The sequence below is a fragment of the Sus scrofa genome, chromosome 9 (genome assembly GCF_000003025.6).
Source record: "Sus scrofa isolate TJ Tabasco breed Duroc chromosome 9, Sscrofa11.1, whole genome shotgun sequence".
In the NCBI taxonomy this organism is placed as follows: Eukaryota; Metazoa; Chordata; class Mammalia; order Artiodactyla; family Suidae; genus Sus; species Sus scrofa.
Window position 1 is genome coordinate 103401801 of NC_010451.4, and position 22934 is coordinate 103424734.

Genomic DNA, 22934 nt, shown 5'->3' on the forward strand with positions numbered 1-22934 from the left:
TTATTTATTTATTTATTTATCTTTCTTTCTTGGCCACTTTGAGGCACATGGGGTTCCCAGGCCAGGTATCAGATCCAAGCCACAGTTGCGACCTATGCCACAGCCATCACTACGCCGGATCCTTTAACCCACAGGCGCTGCAGAGATGCTGCCAATCCCATTGTGCCACAGTGGGAACTCCCAATCCTGCTTTAAAAAGAAGGAAATCCTGGCACATGCTACAAGATAGATGAATCTGAAGGATATTATGCTAAATGAAATAAGCCAGTCACAAAAAAGGAAAATAGTGCATGATTTCACTTATATGGGGTAGTCAGATTCTTAGAGATAGAAAGTAAGAGCTGGAGGGAGGGAGGGAGAATGGAGAATTACTGTTTAATGGTTTAGCATTTCAGATTTATGAGATGAAAACATTTTGAAGATCCGTTTCACAACAACGTGAAAACTCACTACTAAACCGTACGATTAAAAACGATTAAGATAGTAAATTTTATGTTATGTGTTTTTTACACAATAACCTCCTCCCCACACTCATGCTAAAAAAAAAGAACAAAAAATCTTCAAGATTTCAGCTATTTGATGTGTCAAGGGAAAAAAGATTTTTCATTGAAAGAATACTAAAGCAAGAGTTACAAACAAGGATAGATTCATTGATTATTCAAGTCATACTGTTACTTAGCACCAATTTCCTACCCTAAAGGAAGGGTCCCAACGACATCCACATTGTATGATCTTTCAAGTTAAATCCAGCTGAAATGCCAGTTCCCATAACCACCTGAAACAGACAAAATGCAAACGTACCTTTAAATCAGAAGAACATTCAAACACCACAAACATAAGCTCCAAAGAACTTGTTAGCCTAGCCAAATCTATTCTCACTTTTTTAGTTTTAAACAAATTACAGTTAGCTTCCAAAAATTCTAACTTATCCTAATGACTCCCTCCCACAAAATTAAAATGGACTCAACAATTTCCTGGTGGCCTGAAATTCTTTTCTCTTTGTCCTACTCCACTCTGAGGTATCTGGCTAGTTGGCTGCAAAAAGAAAGAGGCCATAAATCCTTTCAGGAGTTGGCTTTGCCTTTGGGGCAGGTGAAATGAGGCTCTGGCCAAGGTGGCATTAATAAGGGACACTGAAACATGTACTGTGAGGGAGGTATAATCACAGTGGTTCACGATACCATGTATGTTTGGATCTACAATCTTCATGTTGACTCTTTTTCGAAGACAGCAGCACCAAGGTGGTTAGAAGCCTCCATCAACACCCTACGCCTGCCTTCTCCCACTTCCGTTGCAGAGTCAGGGTCAGAACAAAACTGCCCATCACAGAGTGTCCTTGCTTATAAGGCTTCCTGGATTATCGGGGTGTAGATTTAGTGTCTAAGGTATAATCCTAGTGAGCTACCAGAAGAGAAAAACAATGGGAGATAACAACTGTTTTTATCCCAAAGAGTTACTGCTTGTAGAACTCTCGGAGTGGGTCACCCAGGAGAGTAGGCATATGGCTGGCCAAGGATAGAAGCAAGTCCCCCTCCCAGAGGTGGCTGCTACAGAGAACCAACAAGAAGGTAAGTTTGTTATTAGACACTGCAGCCTGAGAGACCAAGGGTTTGCCTGCTTCTGGCCCCTACGACAAACTTCCCCTTCCTGGTTGGTTATAAGGTTTGTTACCTTTTTTAATTTATTTTTTCTTTTTCGGCCACACCCGTGGCACAGGCAAGTTCCTGGACTAGGGACTAAACATGAGCTGCAGCTGTAGCTGCAGCCTCTGCCATATCTGTGGCAATACAGGATCCCTAACCCACTGTGCCAGGCCAGGGATCGAACTGGCACCACCACAGAGACCAGCTGAACCATTAATCTACTATGCCACAGTGGGAACTCCTATTTGTCATGCTTAGTTACCGTTCTTGTGCATATCACACTGGGTGAGCGTCTGGAGTATTCAAATCTACAGGATAGATGTGGCTCAAGTTCCTGAGGCATCAACTTTATGCAGTGGTAAATAATTCAAACCATAGCTTTCTTATAAACACAAACAGATACACTTTGAAGTAGAATGCAACTCTTCCTAAATTTTATAAGAAAGAAATTTCTTGTTTAAAGAGTCATGAAGAGGAGTTCCCGTCATGGCTCAGTGGTTAACAAATCCGAATAGGAACCATGAGGTTTCGGGTTCGATCCCTGGCCTTGCTCAGTGGGTTAAGGATCCGGTGTTGCTGTGAGCTGTGGTGTAGGTTGCAGACACGGCTCGGATCCTGAGTTGCTGTGGCTCTGGGGTAGGCCAGTGGCTGCAGCTCCGATTGGACCCCTAGCCTGGGAACCTCCATATGCTGCAGGAGCAGCCCAAGAAATGGCAAAAAGATAAAAGAAAAAAAGAGTCATGAAGATTCTGCCACAGATTTTCCAGTACGGTTTCCCTTTGCTCTGAGGAGCACACAGAAAAGAAGTTTAAAAAAAAAAAAAAAGGCCAACTCGTTCACTGTAATTACGCGAACAGAATTCTGGGGAACCACTGGCCCAGGAAACATGAAGAAAACTTTAAAGGGAATCTGGAAAATGGACAGAATGAGGAAGCCAAGCCAGGAAAGACAATCCTCATCATTTACTTCATGAGTAAGGCTTGCCTTGCTCTTTCGTCAGGCAAAGGAGCTGAGCATCTCCTGCTGTTCTCACAGAGGAAACAAGAGCTTTGTGCCCAGGCCTAATGAGAGAACAGGTTGTTTTGCCTTGCTTTGTTTTAGCCATTCCCACGACACATGGACATTCCTGGGCCAGGGATTGAATGGGAGCCACAGCTGTGACCTACGCCACCCCAGATCCCCACGGTGTCAGGCCTCAGATAAAACCCACGCCTCAGTGGCAACCCAAGCTGGTGCAAAGACAAAGCTGGATCCTTAACTCACTGTGCTACAGCAGGAACTCTGACAGAACAGGTTTTGAAATGGTGAGAGATAGTCCTATTCAAGTGTAGACAAGACAAAAGCAAGGAAAAAGATCAAAGGACTGGCTTCCTTTGAGCTGTACCAGCCAGTGGCTGGAACTTTCTGCTGAATTTGGACCAGATACCTATACTTTTTATTTCATCTCCTTGTGCTTCTCAAATCATATGTACCAAAGTGCCCCAGGGTCCCAAGGAGAGCTCATCAGGATGCTGTGGGATGTGATTGTTTAAGGGAAACATAATGACACCTGTCAGATACTATGCAAACTTCTGGTTTGAGGCAGTTCACAGTTTCAACATCAGTTCCCACCATATTCATTTTGATCCAACATATCTTTGCAAAGCTGGGCGTTTAGTGGTTGCTGTGATAAAAAGCAAGCACTATGCAAATCAAATTTACAAGCTTTTGTACAGCAAAGAAAACCATGAACAAAACAAAAAGACTGGGAGAAAATATTTGCAACTGACAAGGGCTTAATTTCCAAATATATAAACAGCTTATACAATTAGTAACAACAACAAAAAAATAATTCAACAAAAATGGGCTGAAGACCTACATAGACATTCCTCCAAAGAAGATATACAGATGGCCAACAGGCACATGAAAAGATGCTCAACGTCACAAATTATTAAAGAAACTCAAATCAAAACTACAATGAGGTACCTACCACTTTACACTGGTCCGAATGGCCATCATCAAAAAGTCTACAAATAACAAATGCTGGAGAGGGTGTGGAGAAAAGGAACCCTCCTGCACTGTTGGTGGGAATGAAAATTGGTGTAACCAACTATGGAAAACATTACGGAGGTTCCTTAAAAAACTAAAAACAGAGTTACCATATGATCTAGCAATCCCACTCCTGGGCATATGTCCAGATAAAACTATAATTCAAAAAAGATACATGCACCCCTATGTTCACAGCAGCACTATTCACAATAGCCAAGACACGGAAACAACCTAAATGTCCACTGATGAATGAAGAAAATGTGATTATATATATACACAATGGAGTATTACTCAGCCTTAAAAACAATAATGCCATCTGCAGCAACATGGATGAATCTAGAGATTATCATACTAAGAGAAGTCTGAAAGAGAAAGACAAAAACATATAATGTCACTTACATGTATAATCTAAAATACGGCACAAATGGGAGTTCTTGCCAAGGCTCAGTGGAAATAAATCTGACTAGTATCCATGAGGATGTGGGTTCAATCCCTGGCCTTGCTCAGTGGGTTAAGGATTCAGCGTTGCCATGAGCTGTGCTATAGGTTGCAGACGTGGCTCGGATCTGGCATTGCCATGGCTGTGGAGGAGGTCGACAGCTGTAGCTCCAATTCGACCCCTAGCTTGGGAACCTCCATATGCCACAGGAGCAACCCTAAAAAGACAAAAAAAAAAAAAAAAAAAGCACAAACGAACCTATCTACAAAATAGGAACAAACTCACATTACATAGCAAACAGACTTATGGTTGCCATTGGGGAGGGATGGAGTGGGAGTCTGGATTAGCAGATACAAACTGTTATATATGGAATGGATAAACAACAAGGTCCTACTGTATAGCACAGCGAACTATACTCACTATCTCGAATAAACCTAATAGAAAAGAATATGAAAAAGAATATGTGTGTGTGTGTGTATATATATATAAACCGAATCACTATGTCGTACAGAAGAAATTATCATGACATTGTAAATCAACCATACTTAAATAAATTTTTTAAAAAGCAGGTACCAGGAGTTCCCATCATGATGCAGCAGAAACGAATCCAACCAGGAACCATGAGGTTGCGGGTTCCATCCCTGGCCACAGTCAGTGGGTTAAGGATCTGGCGTTGCCATAAGCTGTGGTATAGGTTGCAGATGCCACTTGGATCTGGCATTGCTGTGGCTGTGGTGTAGGCCAGCAGCAGTAGCTCTGATTGGACCCTTAGCCTGGGAACCTCCAAACCTCCATATGTCACAGGTGTGGCGTCATAAAAGGCAAAAACAAAAAAAAACCCCAAACAAACAAACAAACAAACAAACAAACAAACAAAAAAACAGGGCCAGACTCAAAGACTTTGAAAAACGTATGGTTACTAAAGGGGACAGGTGTGTGTGGAGGGAAGGAATGGACTGGGGGTTTGGGACTGGCATATGCCCTGAGGTATATGGAATGACTGGCCAATGGGGACCTGCTGTATAGTGCAGACAACTCTACCCAATATTCAACCAATATTCTTTGATAATCTATGTGGGAAAAGAAACTCAAAGAGAATGGCTGTATACATATGCATAACTGAATCACTCTGCTGTACAGTAGAAATTATCACAACACTGTAAACCAACCATACTTCCCTAAAACCTTAAACAATGAAAAAAATAAAATAAAATGGCTTCCACAGGATGTATGTGTATAGCAAATCCTCACAATGTATATTTTAAATATCTCATGATTTCATTTGTCAAACTCCATAAAGCTGAAAAATAAAATAAAGTTAAATTTTTAAAAAAGCAGGTACCACACAAAAATCAAAGTGAACAGGAAATGAAGGTACTGGTGTCCCTCTGCTCCCAAGGTTTGAGGGCCTGTCAAGTGCCCACCAGCCACACACATTCATTAATAAATTACTGTGGATATTTAAGAATGTAATAAAATACACTTTGTTTCAATTTATGTACATTATTTTTATAAACAGTTCTTAAGTCGTAAGACATAAATATATATTCATTTGTCTGAACCTAACTCCTCAGCAATGGAGTTAATTAAGTCTTTCAGCCTAGGAGCGCCAGGAGCCTAGAAAGTTGGGAACTTTTGCTCTTTTCAAAATGGAAACAGGTACTCATTTTCAGATTACTAAAGTTTGACATATTCATTATAAAACAACTGGACAATAAAATCTTTGAGAAAGAAAAATATCCATAATTTCAGAGATAATTTACATTCATATTTTTATGGATAGTCTTCGCCTATAGATATATTTTTTTTTTTCTTTTTGGCTGTACCTGTGGCATGTAGCAGTTACTGGGCCAGGGGTCAAACCCATGCCACAGCAGTGATCAGAGCCATAGCAGGGACAATGCTGGGTCCTTAATCTGGTGCTCCAACCAGGGAACTTCGGTATTTTAAAAATCATCCATGCCCATGCATTAACACTCTTCTTTTTTGCCAGTATATTTGTAAAAGATCCCCTTGACAAATTCTAGCCGTCTCTTTGCAGAACGGAGCGAAAAACATTCTAACTCCCTCCACCCCCATCCACCTCTAAACATGTCATGGAAATAGCTGCGTGAACATGGTCAGAAGTCGACTTACCGCGAAGAACTCTAAAGGGATGGGTGCTGGCAATTTCTCTTTAAATCTCTCATTAAACTCCTTGCCACCCAACAGCAAACCAAAAACCATCAGCCCAACGCCTAGGGAACACACGTTGAGGTTTTTAACATTCTGCAGCACAGCGACTGTACTCTGTAACACAGTGAACACTGGGTGTTACCTCAAGCAATATAGCTCCTGAGTAGACAGAGATGGTCTTGTGCGCTAATTCACACTGGCCGTCCCAGTACTGGACGTTACCAGCTGAAAGTTTTGTGGAAATCTCTTTCTTGGCAGCTTTCACCAATTCGGAGTCATTTTTACCCAGTCATACAACACTGCCGTTGTAACCCTTACCCGGCAATCTTACATTACAATGTTCTCTGCTATGCTAATGTCTCAGGGTACGATTGTAAAATTCAGAAAAGTAACCCTTACACTGAGTCCTGAGCATTAGGAAAGGATTAGGGATGACATCAGCAACATAATCCAAAGATAAATATATAGACAAGCTTTGGGATGCTCAAAGAGGGAGCCTCTTAGAAGATGAAAGAGGAAGCAGGTGAGCTTTGAAGGCAAGAGAGTGGCTGAAGCTTGGAACGAAGCCCAGGATACTTAGAGAAGAAAGCCACTTAATTTTCTCCTAAGGCTACGGCCTCAGCACCCGAAACACAGTCCGTTCTCATCTGGACCCTGGCAAAGCAGGTTCCCACTGAGCCCAGGTTACACACCTTCCCTATCAAAGCCTAGACCACACTCAGTCGCACTTGTCTGTTCTATTTCCTTTGTGACAAGGCACTTAGAGAAATCTCAGAGTGAGAAGCATGTTACCAGCTATTACGGGAAATGAAGAATTTAGTTATTTAGGGTCTGTTCCCACAGTTGGACTCCATTCTAATCAAGGAAGGACTCAGTGGTAACTGTCACTTCCTCAGAGTGACCTTCCTAGACCCCTAATCTCAAGGTCTTTCTATTCGACTTTCATAGCATTGAACTTTGCTTCACAGCACTGAACACAATTTGTAATTAGTCGCATAGTCACGTGATTAGTGGTTTATTATTTGTCTTCCCACTGGTCTGGAAGCTCCAAGAGGGCAGGGGCGCTATCTGCCTGCTCACTGCTTGGCCCAACGCAGTGCCTGGCACACCAAGATCTTCAAAGGCTCTAGGTCCTTCATTCTAAGAATAGCTGGAGCAGCATCTCAGAAGTTCTGGTATGCAGGACTTCCACTGTCATTTGGTCCTAATTATTTCATACTTTTCCTCTTTGTCCATGGGTTATTTAGGTTTTTGGTTTCCAAAGGTATGGAGTTTTTAAAGCTATATTTAGTTATTGTTTGCTAATTATACTGTGTGAGAAAACAGGGAAATTTATTTATTAAAATCTGGGGGTCCAGTTTTATATTAATGACTGAGCACCAGCCTTTCCAACCAAGCCGATCAGTTTTATTAATGCACCTCGATTTTTCCCAGTTTACATGCCTTTGCAAATAATTTATATTTTCTCTGAGGTGGGTAGAAGAGTCTATGCATATTTTATTAAACTGATTAACTGTGTTAGTGAAATTCTTTATACACTTATTTATTTTGCTTGCTTGAGTAAGCAGTTTTTGAGAGAGCAATGTTATCCCATAATGCCTTTTAACTGTTAGTTCCCAAAGAGAACCTAATTTGGTCTTAAGAAAAGGCAGTCTCTGCAGCTAATTAGGGTGTTGCCGTATCACCAAATAAAGATCTAACAAAAACATTCCATGTGAGGTAGACAGGGTCACATATTAACGAAATGAGACTTTATGGTTTAATTCCCTTGTGGAGCTCTTCTTAGAGAAGCCTAAGAGTAATGAAATCTTCTCCACTCTGTTGAAATTCTTGGAAATAAGGGAGGCTTGAAAGTGAAAGAGATAGGGAAGAGAAAGGGGGAAAAATAAAGAAGGGGAAACAAACACCAGTAAGTCAGAAAGTTGCTTACTTACATACACCACCGAAAAGATCCCACTGTACCGCTTTGTTTTAACGCCAAACAGGTATTTTAACATGGAGGTGAAGACGTGCACGGCTGCCGCGGTGGTAAACCCACGGACCAGGGGCTCCGTGAGATAGATGGCCACAAACCCAAACCGACAGACACCTAGGCAAAACTGTTTTTTTTTTTTTTTTAAATGACAAAGAAACAAACAAATCACATGGTAGATGAGGAAGTTAAAGCCAACAGAACACATTCAAAAGTTCTTCCTGGACCACTTTCTAACACTACAAACCTGCACCTGCAGCAGGGAAGCAGCTAACAAATCAATCGCTGGTTATGTGTAAAACAGTGGAAGGTCTGGAGGGGCCTAGAGCCCCGAGACCCGGCACGTGCATACTTTCCTTGTCCCTAGGTAGTGGGGGCGAGCTTGGTCATGGCACTTCCTGTTCCTTCCAGGCAGATGAGAGATGCTCTCTTCCATTACTGAGCAATCCTGCTTCAAGTTTGCTTTGCTTTTGGACGTCTCTAGAGTATCCAACCGAAGCTAGCAAGCTCCTAGTCAGTATCAGTTTAAGGAAGACATGCAGCAGGATTGGCGCGGCTCAGTACCACAAACCTGGAACTCTGGATTTTTGCTAGCTGACCCTGCCCACCACGTAGACTAGCCAAGAAAGCTCAATGGATACTTATTAAATGGGAAAATGAGAGCCCATTTCTGCATCTGTGAGTCTTACCTGAATGATTCCTGAAAGTAAGGTCACAGACATGGCGACTTTCACTCTCAAGGCATCTCTTGCCTCTGTACCATTGGTTGCGTTCACTCCTCCCGGGATGACTATATCATCTGGAACTAACCGAACAGCCACGCCGCCTATCATCAGGCTGATAACAGCAAACGGACCTGAAATAAGGAGTCATTCATCAGGGAGAGCGCTTTCAGCGTGCCTAACGTGGTTGGTGCCAATATATCTGGAGACACAGGTGGGGTCAGTAAATTCTCCTTGAAATAACGGTGCACTGTGATGCTATCTTCCATCTCACATACTCTTCTAGAACCTTGACACATCCCCATGAGGTCTCTCCTTGGGACATGCCCGTAACCACAAGAACACAGCAGAAGTGACAGTGCCTGAGAGCCGCACTACTTGCTTGTGTTGTAGCCCTGCCTGCAAGAAAGCCCCACTCAGGACCACTTGGAGAGTGGAGAGCAGGTGAGGGGGGAGGTCAGGAGAGCAGGATGGGTGGGGGACTCTCGACTGCTGAAGAGACACTGAGCCAAAACTGCCCAAATGAGCTCTTTCCAAATCCTCTCCCAGAGGAGCTGTGGGAGATAAAATGACAGCTGATTTTACCTGCTAAATTTGTGTGTGTGTGTGTCGGGGGGAGGGTATTTGTCACCCAGCAATGGACACTTGAGACCTTGGGTGTGTGTTGGCTGTGGCAGCCTCAAGCAGTGCCAACACTATTATGAAATCCATAGAAATCTGATCCTAAATACATGAAAGAGAAACCATGTCCAATTCAGAGCCTAAAATAAGATGCAAAGACAGTACATGCATAGTGAGTAGGAACTTGCGGTACCACTGATAAAATAAATAAAAAGAAAAACCAGATAAAAGAAAACCATTATGAACTGAAGTACTCATGTCACAGACTTCAACAACTCTTTTCACACAAGAAAAAAACTGTCTTTTTTTTTTTTTCATTATGCCCAGATTATAAGAAAACTATTAGTTTTAGAAATCTTGGTGGGTGTACTTGTTTAAAAAGCCTACTGGGCATACAGTTAACAGAAGCTACTACTGAGCAGATGTCCTAATAACAAACATGCTATTTCTTTGGCAGACTGCAAAGCTTGGAAATTCACAAGGAGAGGTACAAGAATATCAACTATGATGTTTACCTATGGATATGTGTCTGGAGGTTCCAAAAAAACAATACATGATAACAGGGTAAAACGAAGAGTACAGGCCAAACACTGGAGGCACAGCTGCCAACATTGCAAAGGCCAAACCTGTAGGATTAAAAACCAAACAGAAATGGGGAAATCATTAGAACACAGCAGGCTCTATGTATTTTGCTCTTGGTTCTTTATGATGGACAAGTGAAACCATGTTAATTTAAGCAGATGCGCCTTAGCGTGCCCACCCTTCCACCCCACTCCTACATGGAACCCTACATTTGTGCTTACAGAGTCCAGGCTGTGGCAGTTTTCCTTGTTATCTCCTCTTTGTCAGGGCTGCATTTTCTCCTGCTTTATTCTTTTCCAACTTAACATAAGGGTAGAAAGTCTTGACTGGTGCAGCCAGAATCTGGTGTTGATGCCCAAAGGCCAGCTGTGTCTCCAGTGGGGTGTTCTCAGGGTCCTTTGGAGACCTCTCTTCAGTGATGAACTTCTGGCCCATGTGACGCCCCCTCCCTGACCTTGACCCCCTTCCAGGTTCCAGTTCTTATACCTCTTCCAGGTTCCTTCTGCTGACAGCTGTCCAGCCTAAGGGCAGTCTTCCTGGGCCCATACCTTTCAACTGAGCCAAGCCTGGTTACCTCCCAGGGCACCCAGTTATCCCATGCTTTGCCCCAGGAAACACTGGAAGCGTAGGTGGTGCCCACCAGCAGAGGGCTCCTCTTCATTCTGCTGTCTAGATGCAGTTCACATCCTTTCACCTGCAGATTATTTTTTCTTGCAAGAATTAGGCAACAGCACCCACCAGCTCCAGAGGACACGGGTCTGGTGCTCTGAGTGGTTCTCTAGCTGTCCTTCCTTCCTTGGCTTTAGGTGGAGGAGAAATGCAGATGGCTTTTTTCACCTTTCTCTAGAAAATTCTCATTGCAAATCTAATATCAATCTCCTCGCCCCCTCACATATCCTGCCAAAGTGATGCACTAAAGCGAGAGCATGTGTGTCATCCACTTGTAGTTTCGCATAGATGGGCTGGAATGCCTTTTCAGAATGTGAAGACAATAAACACCCTTTGTTCTCAGCCTCGGGGCCTCACCCAAATATCTGGGGCAACTAGAAAATTCGTGTAATGCACTATCATGTTGTGGATAAGAATATTTTAGCAAAAGAAGAGTTGGGAAAGCATCCCTATTTTGTATGTAATAATATGGTCACTTTAATTTTAAAAAGAGCATTTTATTTCTAGCAAACGAATGCATGCCCATAGTTTAAAAAGCCAAACATTACTAGGGAGGCTCAGAGGAAAAGCCAGCACTCGTCTGCCTTACCTATAGGGTCAATCCCCAGAGGCACTCACTTCCACTCTTTTAGCTGTTTTTTATTATTTAGCTCCATTTTCTCTAAGTTATCAGTTCTCAACTGAGAGGATTCTGCTCATGCCCAGGGGACAGTAGGCAAGGTCTGAAGACATTTTTTTATTCACACTTGGGGACAGAGCTGCTATTGCATCTAGTAGGTAGAGGCCAAGGATGCTGCCGAACATGCCATGATGCATGGGACAGCCCTACTACCAACAATGTATATGGTGTGGGTTTGAGAAACTTGTTCTAAAGGATGTGTTTACATTGTTATTTCTAAGTTTATCAGTTTTAGACATAAACTACTGATGTTCTTTAATGTCTATTTTTCAGCTTCTCTTTAATCATAATTTCACAATGATGTGACGCTTCCCTTTCTAGAAAGTTTTGGGATCTTCTGTTTATTCCTGGTGTTCTGCTATTTTACAATGGTGTGTCTTAAGTTAATTTTTCATTTATTCCACTGGGTACTCGGTGGTTGCTCTCAGTCTGAAAACTCATGTGTTTCAATCCTGAGACTACCCTGTGACAATCTCCTCCCTCTGTTTATCTTCTTTCTGGGACTCTCAGTAGATGTATGAAGGAAACACCAGGACTGATCCTCTGTGTTCTTAGCTTTTCTCTCTTATTGTCCATTTATTTATCTTTTTCTTCTACCTTCAGGAAATTTCCTCTACTTTATCTTTCAACTCTGTGACTGAATATTTTATTCCAGATATCATGCTTTTAATTTCTGTGAGTTCTTTTTATTCTCTGAATGCTCTTTTAAAAACTGCACCCTGTCCTTGTTTCATGGACTATGTTTTCATATCTTTCTAAAGGATATGATAGCGCAGACATTTCCGATTTTGCCCTTTCCATCATATACGTTCCTAACGAGTTCTTTCTTCCTGTTTGGTTTATTTTCTCTCTTTCTGAAGCTTCATATGCATTGGCCCACTTGGTTTACTGCTGTTAACTTTCTTAGCTGGGGAACCCTCAGTTGTCAGTGTAACTCTTTTTCTCTGGGGGCAGCTGACCACCTGCCTTGTGCTGTAAATGTATACATGTATGTGTAAATCCTGAAGATTTCTCAGAAGTATGCATTTACATGAATTCACTGCAGCCATTTCCCATAGCTCTGTCAGTCTGACTTCACTGAATGTTAGTCTAGTTTCTAGACTTTCCCTCCTTAGATGCTGCTCCTCCCCCTGCCCTCACCTCCACCTTTATTTTTTTTTCGTTTTTGGCCACTCGGCAGCACATGGAGGTCCCCTGCCAGGATCAGATCCGAGCTGCAGTTGCGATCCAAGCCGAAGCTGCAGCAATGCCAGGTCCTTAACCCACTGTGCCAGGCCAGGAATCGAACATGCACTCCAGCGCTCCAAAGATGATGCTGACCCCCGTTGTGCCACAGCAGGAACTCCTCCACCTTTAAATATATTCCTTTCTCTACTTGGGGTGTTGGTACCAAAGTGGTTGGGACAATGATTCTAAACCTGTTTAACAGATTTAATAGATTCAGTAACTCGGTCACTTGGAAAATTAAAAACTCAGCTGATTGATCATTGGGAGAATGATTATTTTTAAAAATTGATCATTGGATAATTAATTTCTGGGAAACTAGAAAAGGCAAGAGATTTTTTTGGCCAGCCGATAGAGAGGCTATTGAAGCAATTATCCCGTTTTGACTATACCGAGTCACTAGCACTTCCAATTGGCTTCCCCACACTCACTCTAGCGCCGCTCCACCAACCAGGTCCATTCCCCACACAGCAGTCTCAGTGATCTCCGACCCCAAACCCAAGTGAAAAGCATGCTGATAGCTTTCGTGGCACTCAGAATGAAATCCAAGAGGGGCCTCTGAGTTGTGCAGATCTGCCACTGCCAGCCCCGCTGGCCACTGGCCCCTCACTCCTGACGCTCCTAGCACACTGCCTTTCTTGTAATTCTTCAAACCAAGTTCCAAATACCCAGTGCTTTTCCCTGCCAAGTGCCTTCACACATGCTATTCCTTCCTCCTGAAATTCAGCTCTTCTCATTCTTTACCGGCCTCTTATTCATCCTTTCAGTCTCAGCTCAATCTCCCCTTCTTAAAGGGGTTCTTGTGACTTAGTCTCCCTATTATTATCTCATAGTTCCCCGTATCCTTCATAGTGTTTATCATCACTGTAATTAAAATTTATGCGTGGTGGGTTTTTTTGTTTTGTTTTTCTGTTTGTTAGTTTTGCTTTGTTTTGTTTGCTTTTTAGGGCTGTGCCAGTGGCATATGGAAGTTCCCAGGCTAGAAGTTGAATTGGAGCTACAGCTGCCCGCCTACACCACAGCTTGCAGCAACACTGGATCCCTGACCCATTGAGTGAGGTCAGGGATTGAACCCACATCTTCATGGTTAAGAGTCGGATTTGTTTCCACTGCACCACAACGGGAACTCCCTATGTGTGCTTTTATGTGCTTCATGATTGGAGAGTTAGTTCCATGAGGACGGGGAGGGCCAGGCAGATACTTGTTGAATGTATATGAAGAGATGAATAATCAATGAGTATTTTCTCAAATTCTTATATCCCATATAAAATCACATAAATGCAGAGGGATTCAGTCTATCACGGTGCTTGTAATTAGAATATGTACTTATAAGTCAAGAACCTTAACAAGGACAACCCCAACAACATGTTCATGGAATGACTGATCAACTTAGCAACAGAAAGCAATGCCCAGCCAGTTCCTACGTGTACTGATCTGTAAAAGAGTATCACTATATTCTCAACTAATATCTCTGGGGCTTTCAAAGGGTTAAACTTTTCTGAAGCGTACCTTCAGACACGTTAAATGTTACTAGAATGATATGATAAAAACTATGAATTTACAGCCATGATGAAATTAAACAGAAATATGGTCAAGCAATTATTTGAGGAGACGGTAGCAGAGGAGAGAAAAAAAGAAATATATTCTACCGACCTTGAGGAAGCTGCAGCACCCCTGTGCTTATGCCAGATACCAAGTCACCCAACACATATTCCTTGAATTTGTACGCAGGCAACCACTTGGTTATGGGAAGGAACATGTAAATGATATTTCGTATTTTCTTTGGAGTGCATCTGGGAGGACAAAGAAATAGATGACATGAGGATCATTTCTGCAGAATTCACACCAACGCAGTTTTCCTTCCTCACATCCTGGAGCAATAAGCAAGAATGCACAGTTCATGCTAAGGATGACCTTTCCACTCTGCAGAGATCAGGGACGAGAAGAATGGATTATTATTATTTTTTAAAAATAGGAACCTCTGAGTTGGATTCACAATAATGCTCTACAATTGACCATGAAAAATAAGAAAAAATTAGCTTCAAAATAGTTGAGATATCCCAGAAGCTATTATTTCTTTTTTTTTTTGAATTTTTAATAATAACATTTAATGTGGTAGATTTATTTTGGTTGCCAAGGATTTTTCTTTATATGGGAAGATGTTTTGCCCTCCACTTCATTCATAAAGCTCCTGTGAGAAATTCTAAGTCTTATGTAAATCCATATTCCTGGCAAAAGCTGATTGGTCCAAAAGTGGGAATAAGACTCAAGTGGAGTCAATAATAGCAGACCTCATTCACAGTGGCCAAAATTGATTGGTCCAAGGAAGACCTCTGACTCAATCTGAGTGAAAGGGTCCCTTCTCAAGATTCTTTGGACTTAAACCAAGAAAGTTTCTCTCTGATGAAAGGGCTATGACATGTTTAACTCTGGAGCTGTCGGTATCTGTGACTTCTGTAGAATGGGAAATTTTATTGAGACAGAAAAGAACAAGGTTTTCTTATACTAAATTTGGTGCTATTGTTACTAGACAGAAAACTAATAGCCACCACTGTTCTCTGAATACTTCCTTTTACTATTTTTGTGCATTTGATTTGGGGACCTAAGTAAATAAAAGCTATAAAGGGTAGTGTTCAAATTAATTCACACTATATAAGAATATTAGAAGGAAATAATACAAAGACATTAGATTGAAAACAACTCGATTCTTTTTTTTTTGTATGTATGTATGCAAGTATGTATGCATGCACTTATTTATTTATTTAATGCCATACAAAGAACATTTTCTGACAAGGACAAGCTCACAGGCCATTTGCCCTGGGCCAGTTGTGCCAAGGCGAGCTTGGGTGTTTCCAGGAATTGGAACCTCCTGCAGATTTTTTTTTTCTTTTTTTCATTTTTTTTATTACTTAAATGAATTTATCACATCTGTAGTTGTATAATGATCATAACAATCTAATTTCACAGGATTTCCATCCCACAGCCCAGGCACATCCCCCTACACCCGAAACTGTCTCCTCCGGAGACCATAAGTTTTTCAATGTCTGTGAGTCAGCATCTGTCCTGCAAAGAAGTTCGTCTTGTCCTTTTTTCAGATTCCACATGTCAGTGAAAGCATTTGATGTTGGTGTCTCATTGTATGGCTGACTTCACTTAGCATGATAGTTTCTAGGTCCATCCATGTTGCAAAAAATTCTGGTATTTCGTTTCTTTTAATGGCTGAGTAATATTCCATTGTGTATATGTACCACATAGAAGCTATTATTTCAATAGGTGAAATCCTTAATGTACTTTCTATTTTGAGTGTAATAGTGAAGTAGGAGGATTATTTACTGATTGAGTTAATTTTTGAAGGTGGAACCACTGAGAAGCATCTACACATTCAGTTTTCCCTTTCCTTATAAAATGAAGGACATTTATACTGGTATTATGAGCTTTGTGAACATGTGTCCAATGCTTTACAGTCTTTGATTAGGGAAATTCAAAACATCATTAGTCTAAACTTATCTATGAAACAAAAACAGACTCACAGACATAGAGAACAGACTTGTGGTTGCCAAGGGGGAGAGGGAAGGATTGGGAGTTTGGGATTAGCAGGTGCAAACTATTACATATAGAATGGACAAACAAAGTCCTACTGTATATCACAGGGAACTAGACTCACTATCCCGTGATAAATCGTAATGGAAAAGAACATAAAAAGAATTTATATCTATATACATAAATATATCTATCTGAATCACTTTGTTGTACAGCAGAAATTAACACAACATTTTGTTGTTGTTGTCTTTTTGCCTTTTCTAGGGCTGCACCTACAGCATATGGAGGTTCCCAGGCTAGGGGTCTAATCGGAGCCATAGCCACCGGCCTACGCCAGAGCCACAGCAACGCGGGATCCGAGCTGCGTCTGCAACCTACACCACAGCTCACAGCAGCACTGGATCCTGAACCCACTGAGCAAGGGCAGGGATCGAACCCTCAACCTCATGGTTCCTAGTCGGATTCGTTAACCACTGCGCCATGACGGGAACTCCCAACACAACATTCTAAAGCAACTATACATTAATTTAAAAACAATACATCGTTTGTCACTGGAGTAGAGTCTACGGCTGGTTGTACTGGTTAGGAGGAATGCCATGATGGTAAAACCAAGGCTTGCATTTAATTCCTAAATGATTTAATTAACTTTATTCTATATTCTGGGCCTTGACCAGTCCTTTGCCAGTCTATGCCCATAATTAAAGACATCAATGAATAAGGGTATGGACAGATGAGTTCCATTGCCACCGTGACAGCCTCAAGTCCTCCTGGTGACCAGGGAGCAATTTATTCCATTTAAAAAATAATGCATTATTGCAGTATGCACAGTATTTTACATAGCATCTTTAGCAGTTAAGAATATCTGTTAAGTAGATGTTGGAATTTCCTGGAAGCAAAATGTGATGCAAATATAACGAAAGCAATGAATTTGAGTGAAGCAAACCAGCTCTGACACCAGTCTTCTCTGTTTAGAAAGTTGAGATAGTAATAATAGCCACATTTATATGGTGCTTGCCATATACCTTGCACTTTGCATATATTGATAGGTTTTTCACATAGTAATAGGTCACTCTATGATGTTAAGTATTATTATCACCCCCTTTTCACAGGGTAGATAAATGAAGTGCACAGTTAGTAGATGGTTGAAATTAGGATTAACAGTCAGTTGGACACCAGCGTATATATTTTTAACCTCTCCTGATGTCATACCTAGAGTATAGGGTCACTGAAGCTTAAATGAACACAGCACAGAAGCTGTGGTTTCCAGGGTACAGGAGTCAGCAATCAGATGGTTTGGGTTTGAAGTCTGGGAGCTATTAAGAGGTACACATGGTGGGCACACATGTATCAATATTCCCAGGTCGGCAACACGGCTGTGGAAGTGTCTTCACCATGAAGAGTCACAGGACACTGAGTATCCTTGATAACTTAGGCTGGGACCTAGATTCATAGATTCAAGGTGTTGCCACATGGAGTAGAAGTGGGAAAAAGACACAGTAGATGGAATATTCCGAGAGACAAAGGGAAGAGGTGGATATTGCGAAGGTGGGTGGAGAAATGGATAGTGGGTTGTTTATATAACCCTTTATAGAGACATAGGCACAGTGGGGATTTAATACATATGGTGAAATACATAAGGTGTTTTATGAGACAGCTACAGCTGAATGAACTGTGGGGACGGCTCCGCAAATCACGACTGATGACATTTGTTTTTTTTTCTCCATGTCACCCAATTCTCTTTGTACATCTGACCTTGCTCCCCTCCTAACTGAACGACAGAATAAAGGAAACAGGTTAAAACAACATACGTGAATGCCTGTTTCAGCTTATCCCCGATGGAATCTGAAATCTTGTCCTTCTTGTGGAGTCTTTCCTGGAGGACAGGATGACTAAAGATAGGTCTTTCCACATAGTACCGCTGGGTTGCTGCAAGGAGTTCATTTTCTTCAGCATGATCCATAGTACTCTGAAATTATGCATCAACAGCAAAGACAAGCATTTCCTGAGTGTCACTAAGGGAGAAAATGAAAACTCTATTTCAGATGCCAGAATCCTGCTGCCAGATGTTCCTAAGCATCTCTTCCTGGAGACATTCTTGTAAGTTCTCCTGAGGACTTTTCCATCTTTGGAAACCCAGAGACTTAACTTGGCAATCGGGACATGGGAGGCACTAATAAGTGAAAGGAAATCAAAGTCAACAGAAAACATGTGACTTATTTCCTCCCAGGGCAATGAGTGGGTAATGTGGATACTCCTAACAAAGGATTCTATTAAATTTGGTGACCAAATATTGCACGAGTTGGCTCTAGGTCAATATTAGGGGAACAGTGAATCAGGTCAACACTAACCATTTACATGTCAAAGAAACAGAAAGAAGGGCAAGATTAGTCCTTAAATTGGCCCCAAGTTTCTTGAAGGTACTTTAGCCCCCTTTCCAATTCTGTACTCACATTTGGTTACTCCTTAAATTATTCTACGGTTCACACCTGAGACTTATGTCTCCGTGGGGGAAGTTCCTGGTGACTTTTGTGATAGGCTACACAGGTTGAAAACATCAGTGCAATGTTATATCATTTTAAAGTTGACTCTGTTGGCAATATATCTCTGTCTGTCTGCCTATCTACCTAGCTACATAATGAATCCTTCTCATATGAGTAAAATAAATGATTAAGGAATAAAAGTCTGATATGTTTGTGCACATAGAAATGTGTACAAGGATGTTCACTGCAGTTTTGACAGTGAAAAATTGCTAAAACCCAGATGTACCTGTATTCAATAAAAAATAAATTTCAGTATAGTCATAAATTGAACATTATGTAGTATCTTAAAAATATGAACTAAATCTATGTGTCATCATTAATAAATTTCAAAAATGTAATTTTCAATAAAATGCAAGGCACAGATGGATACTTCAAGGATGCAATTATTTAAATACAGTTTAATAATATACATTGTATACACACATGTATGTAGTGAGTGTATAAAAAGCATGCAGGACAATGATAAACACTAAGATCAGGAGGGTGTTACTGTCGGAAAGAAGGGGAATGAGATTTGGAAGAGACACAAGGGAGCTTTGCGCTATGTTTTAGTTTGTAAAAAATAATTGGCAGAAATAGAGCAAAATGTTGAGATTTGATTAAGCCCTGTGGTAAGTAAACTAGGGTTTGGCACATAACTCTTTGTCTGTGAATTTGAATGATGCATTTAATAATAAAAAATTATATGCCCCAAACCAACAACTGAAACCAGTTCCAACTGAAGGAAGTTAAAGGCAGAGAAGTCGGGGGTTAGCATGTCAACGATGAGGTGTCTGTGTGATGTTGGTGGGCTCTAGGGAATTGCTGATGCTGGTCAATACAATTCCCTTGGGGTGAAAACTTAAGTTTTCACCAAACTAATTACACTCAAACTGAAATCACGTTTGTGTGACCAACCAGAAACTATCACGCAAAATAAAGGCCTCTATACACGGAGGTTGAAAATTTAGAGTCTAGAATAAAAGGGAATTCCAGCAGCAAATGCAACCAAGTATCATTATGGATGAGATGGAAGATAAGCCTGAAGAAAGAGGATTCCACAGAAGAATCTGGCCAATACAGATTGTAGGCCTTCAACTGTTTGAGAGTTAGCAAGGTGTTGGGAGACATGTTTCTACAATATTTTCTTAGCCTCTTTGCTTCTATTGTCTATGCTGAAAACTCCATCTTGTCCTGCTTTACTTTACCACATATTCCTGCTCGAAGAACAGTTGCAATGCTGGTAAATGACTTAAGCTTAAGAACAAAGACCTAAAGGCATAAGTTATTCATGTGGTCAGCTGAATGGGGACATAATGTGTTGGTCTAGGCACGCAGGACCTGTGCAGATTGGCACGCCATTTGCACAGCATGATATGTCCTCTTAAGAATAAGAGGAAGATGAGCCTCATGGCCCCAATGGGTTTATCAGGGGTTGGTAGCAGGATATGCATCAGCAAGGAGAACCGAGGTGCAAACCTAGGCACACAGGATTGCTGCAGATACTCATGCCATTTGCAGAAGCACAGTGAGGATTCTCTAGATGCTATGCATAGATAGCCAATGCCAAGCTTCCTCAAATGCTAATGACTGTTAATGCCTAAAGGTCAGAATAAAAGCTTAACCATCCACCAGCTATGTGACTTTTAAAATAATAAAAAACTCTTAAAATAATAATAATAAAAAAAAAACCTGTCTCTTTCACTTACAACCCCCTAAAGAACACAATAAAAGCAGTGTGGTTTCTTGAGGCAGCGCTCTTGGTCCCTAAGGCCTTGAGTCCCCAGCTCCCACCTTTAATTAAGATAAATATCTCTGTGTCTTGTTTTATGCTAATTTTTTCTTAAGTTTCACAGCACCCGTTCTTCAGTCCTCATCTGCTGAGCTGGTCTCAGTAGCAAGGCTGGTTGGCTTCTCATCTAACTTATTTATTATTCCAGGAGCTCATCATGATATCCAAGAATGACTGGGTTGAGACATGCGAATGGGTCTGACACACAGTAACACCACCTCCCCTGCCCCTACTACCGAAACTTCATGTGGAAAGTAAAATAATGTCTTTTCTAGCAAAGGAAATCTTGGTTACTCCATTTTGCTCAGGTTTCTGCTGAAACGCCTTCCTGCGACACCCCCCCTCCTCTTTCCTTCTTCTCCCAGTAACAATTTGTTTCAGATTAGCCAACCGAGAAGAATGTGCGCCCTGACCTGACCGATGGGAAGGGGACAGGCCCATCACCTGCGTTAGGGATAAATAGGGAGGGTCTTTGCTTCTTTGCACACGCTTTTTGAGTACCTGCACCCTTCTGCAGAAGTAAAGAGCCTTGTCGAGATCTCCCCATGTTCATGTGTTTCATTTTCCAACAATGACAATCTGAGCCATCTCCCTAACAGATTTGGGGGCTCGTCCGGGATTTGGGGTCCACTGGAGTGCAGATTCTCAAGGAGGGGAGACACATCCCAGGGCCTGTAGCGGTGGCCCTAAATTGAGAAGTCTGAGTGCCTGTGAACTTCAAACCTGTGGAGGGTTCTCAACAACTCGGGAAATCACACAATGACCAGGCAACTTTTGTTAATGGACCAAGGCAGGAGAGACCCTTGGTGGTTGGGGAATGGGGGTCAGTAAGCTTCCAAGGGTCTCAAGTGAGACTTGAGGTTTTGGGTGAGACAGGCGATTTCAAGTGAAATTGTAAAATCAGAGCATGACCCTCAAAAGGTCTCGGGTTAGACCAGTAGTCTCAGGTGATACCAGGATCAGAACATGATCCTGGAAAATGAATGTCTCAGGTGAAACTGGTGATTTCGGGTGAAATGGGAGAATCAAAACACATTCCTGGGAAATGGGAAGTAAGTCTTCCCGACCTGTACCTCCACTTGGAGGATCAAATAGGGGAGGGGGCCAAATTCCTCCAGACCGTCCTCTGGGATTGATATTAAAGTATTGAGGCAATAATCCACGGACGAAGGACAAGAAGAAAGGAAGAATTATTAAATATTGTTTTATCTGAACACAGACACCTATTCTCGCCCCGTCCGTCTTTTGGCCAAAGTTCGGATCAGACAAGGATTGGGTCTGTCAGCTACTCGTTCAGTTTATCCAGCACAAGTCACTGGGGTTTCAGGAAGAAACTTGTGCTTTCTATTGGCAGCGGGGGACCAGAGGGCTGATGTCTCCTCAGAGCCCGGGACCAAAAGGGAAATGAGGAGGAAACCCAAGAACATTCTTGGACCTCCTCCCCTCCATGGGATCCCCTTGGCTTGCTGCCACCACCTTACCATCCCACAAATGGCGCTGGCCCCCTTCCAGCCACAGCCACCATTGCTGTCACTGCTGTCACTGCCGGGGAGAGCATGGGATGGGGAGGGGCGCAGAGCCCACCACCCAGGCGCAAGGACACTGCCTCTGCTCACAGAGTTAATGTGAAGGGGGCGCCAGAGCCTCGCGCTGGCGTAAGGGCACTGCTGCTGCTCTCAGAGTCAGAATGGGAGGGTTGGACCACAGGTACAAGTGTGCTGCCCTGGCACATGAGATCAAAACCCCCCACCTCAACAAAACCAAAGGCAGGGCCTTATTCCAGACTTAGGTGAGAGTTAAAACAATGTCAGGAGTTCCCGTCATGGCACAGTGGAAGCGGATTCCGTTCCTGGCCTCACTCAGTGGGTTAAGGATCCGGCATTGCCGTGAGCTGTGGTGTAGGCTGCAGATGTGGCTCAGATCCCATGTTGCTGTGGCTCTGATGTAGGCCGGCGGCTGCAGCTCCGACTGGACCCCTGGCCTGGGAACCTCCATGTGCCACGGGTGTGGCGCTCAAAGGACAAAATAATAAGTAAAAATAAATAAATTATATATATATATATAAAATAAAGGATTGGAAAGATAAACTACTAGAGAACTTACTAAGAGAGACATAAAAGGTATATGTATAAAATAAAGGATTGGAAAGATAAACTACTAGAGAACTTACTAAGAGAGACATAAAAGGTATATGTGAAAAGGAATGAGGAATGGAATTCTATTTTGTCAGGGGAAAAGAAGAGTAAGTCTGTTTCCTAGCTTTTTGTTTTAAATGGAAAATAGGGGACAGACTAGTGGATACAGAAAGTGCTAGCACGTTGCTGTGGCT

The 22934-nt window shown here is 42.1% G+C and overlaps 1 protein-coding gene across 1 annotated transcript in view; it reads right to left on the minus strand.

The window, feature by feature from the left end:
• SLC26A5 (solute carrier family 26 member 5) overlaps nt 1–18254 on the minus strand; it is a 37497-nt gene extending 19243 nt beyond the window's left edge. The window contains 8 exon segments of the mRNA NM_001135963.1: nt 694–731; nt 734–775; nt 6247–6399; nt 8220–8384; nt 8947–9113; nt 10116–10226; nt 14408–14547; nt 18103–18254. Coding sequence (NP_001129435.1) covers nt 694–731; nt 734–775; nt 6247–6399; nt 8220–8384; nt 8947–9113; nt 10116–10226; nt 14408–14547; nt 18103–18254 — 968 coding nt within the window.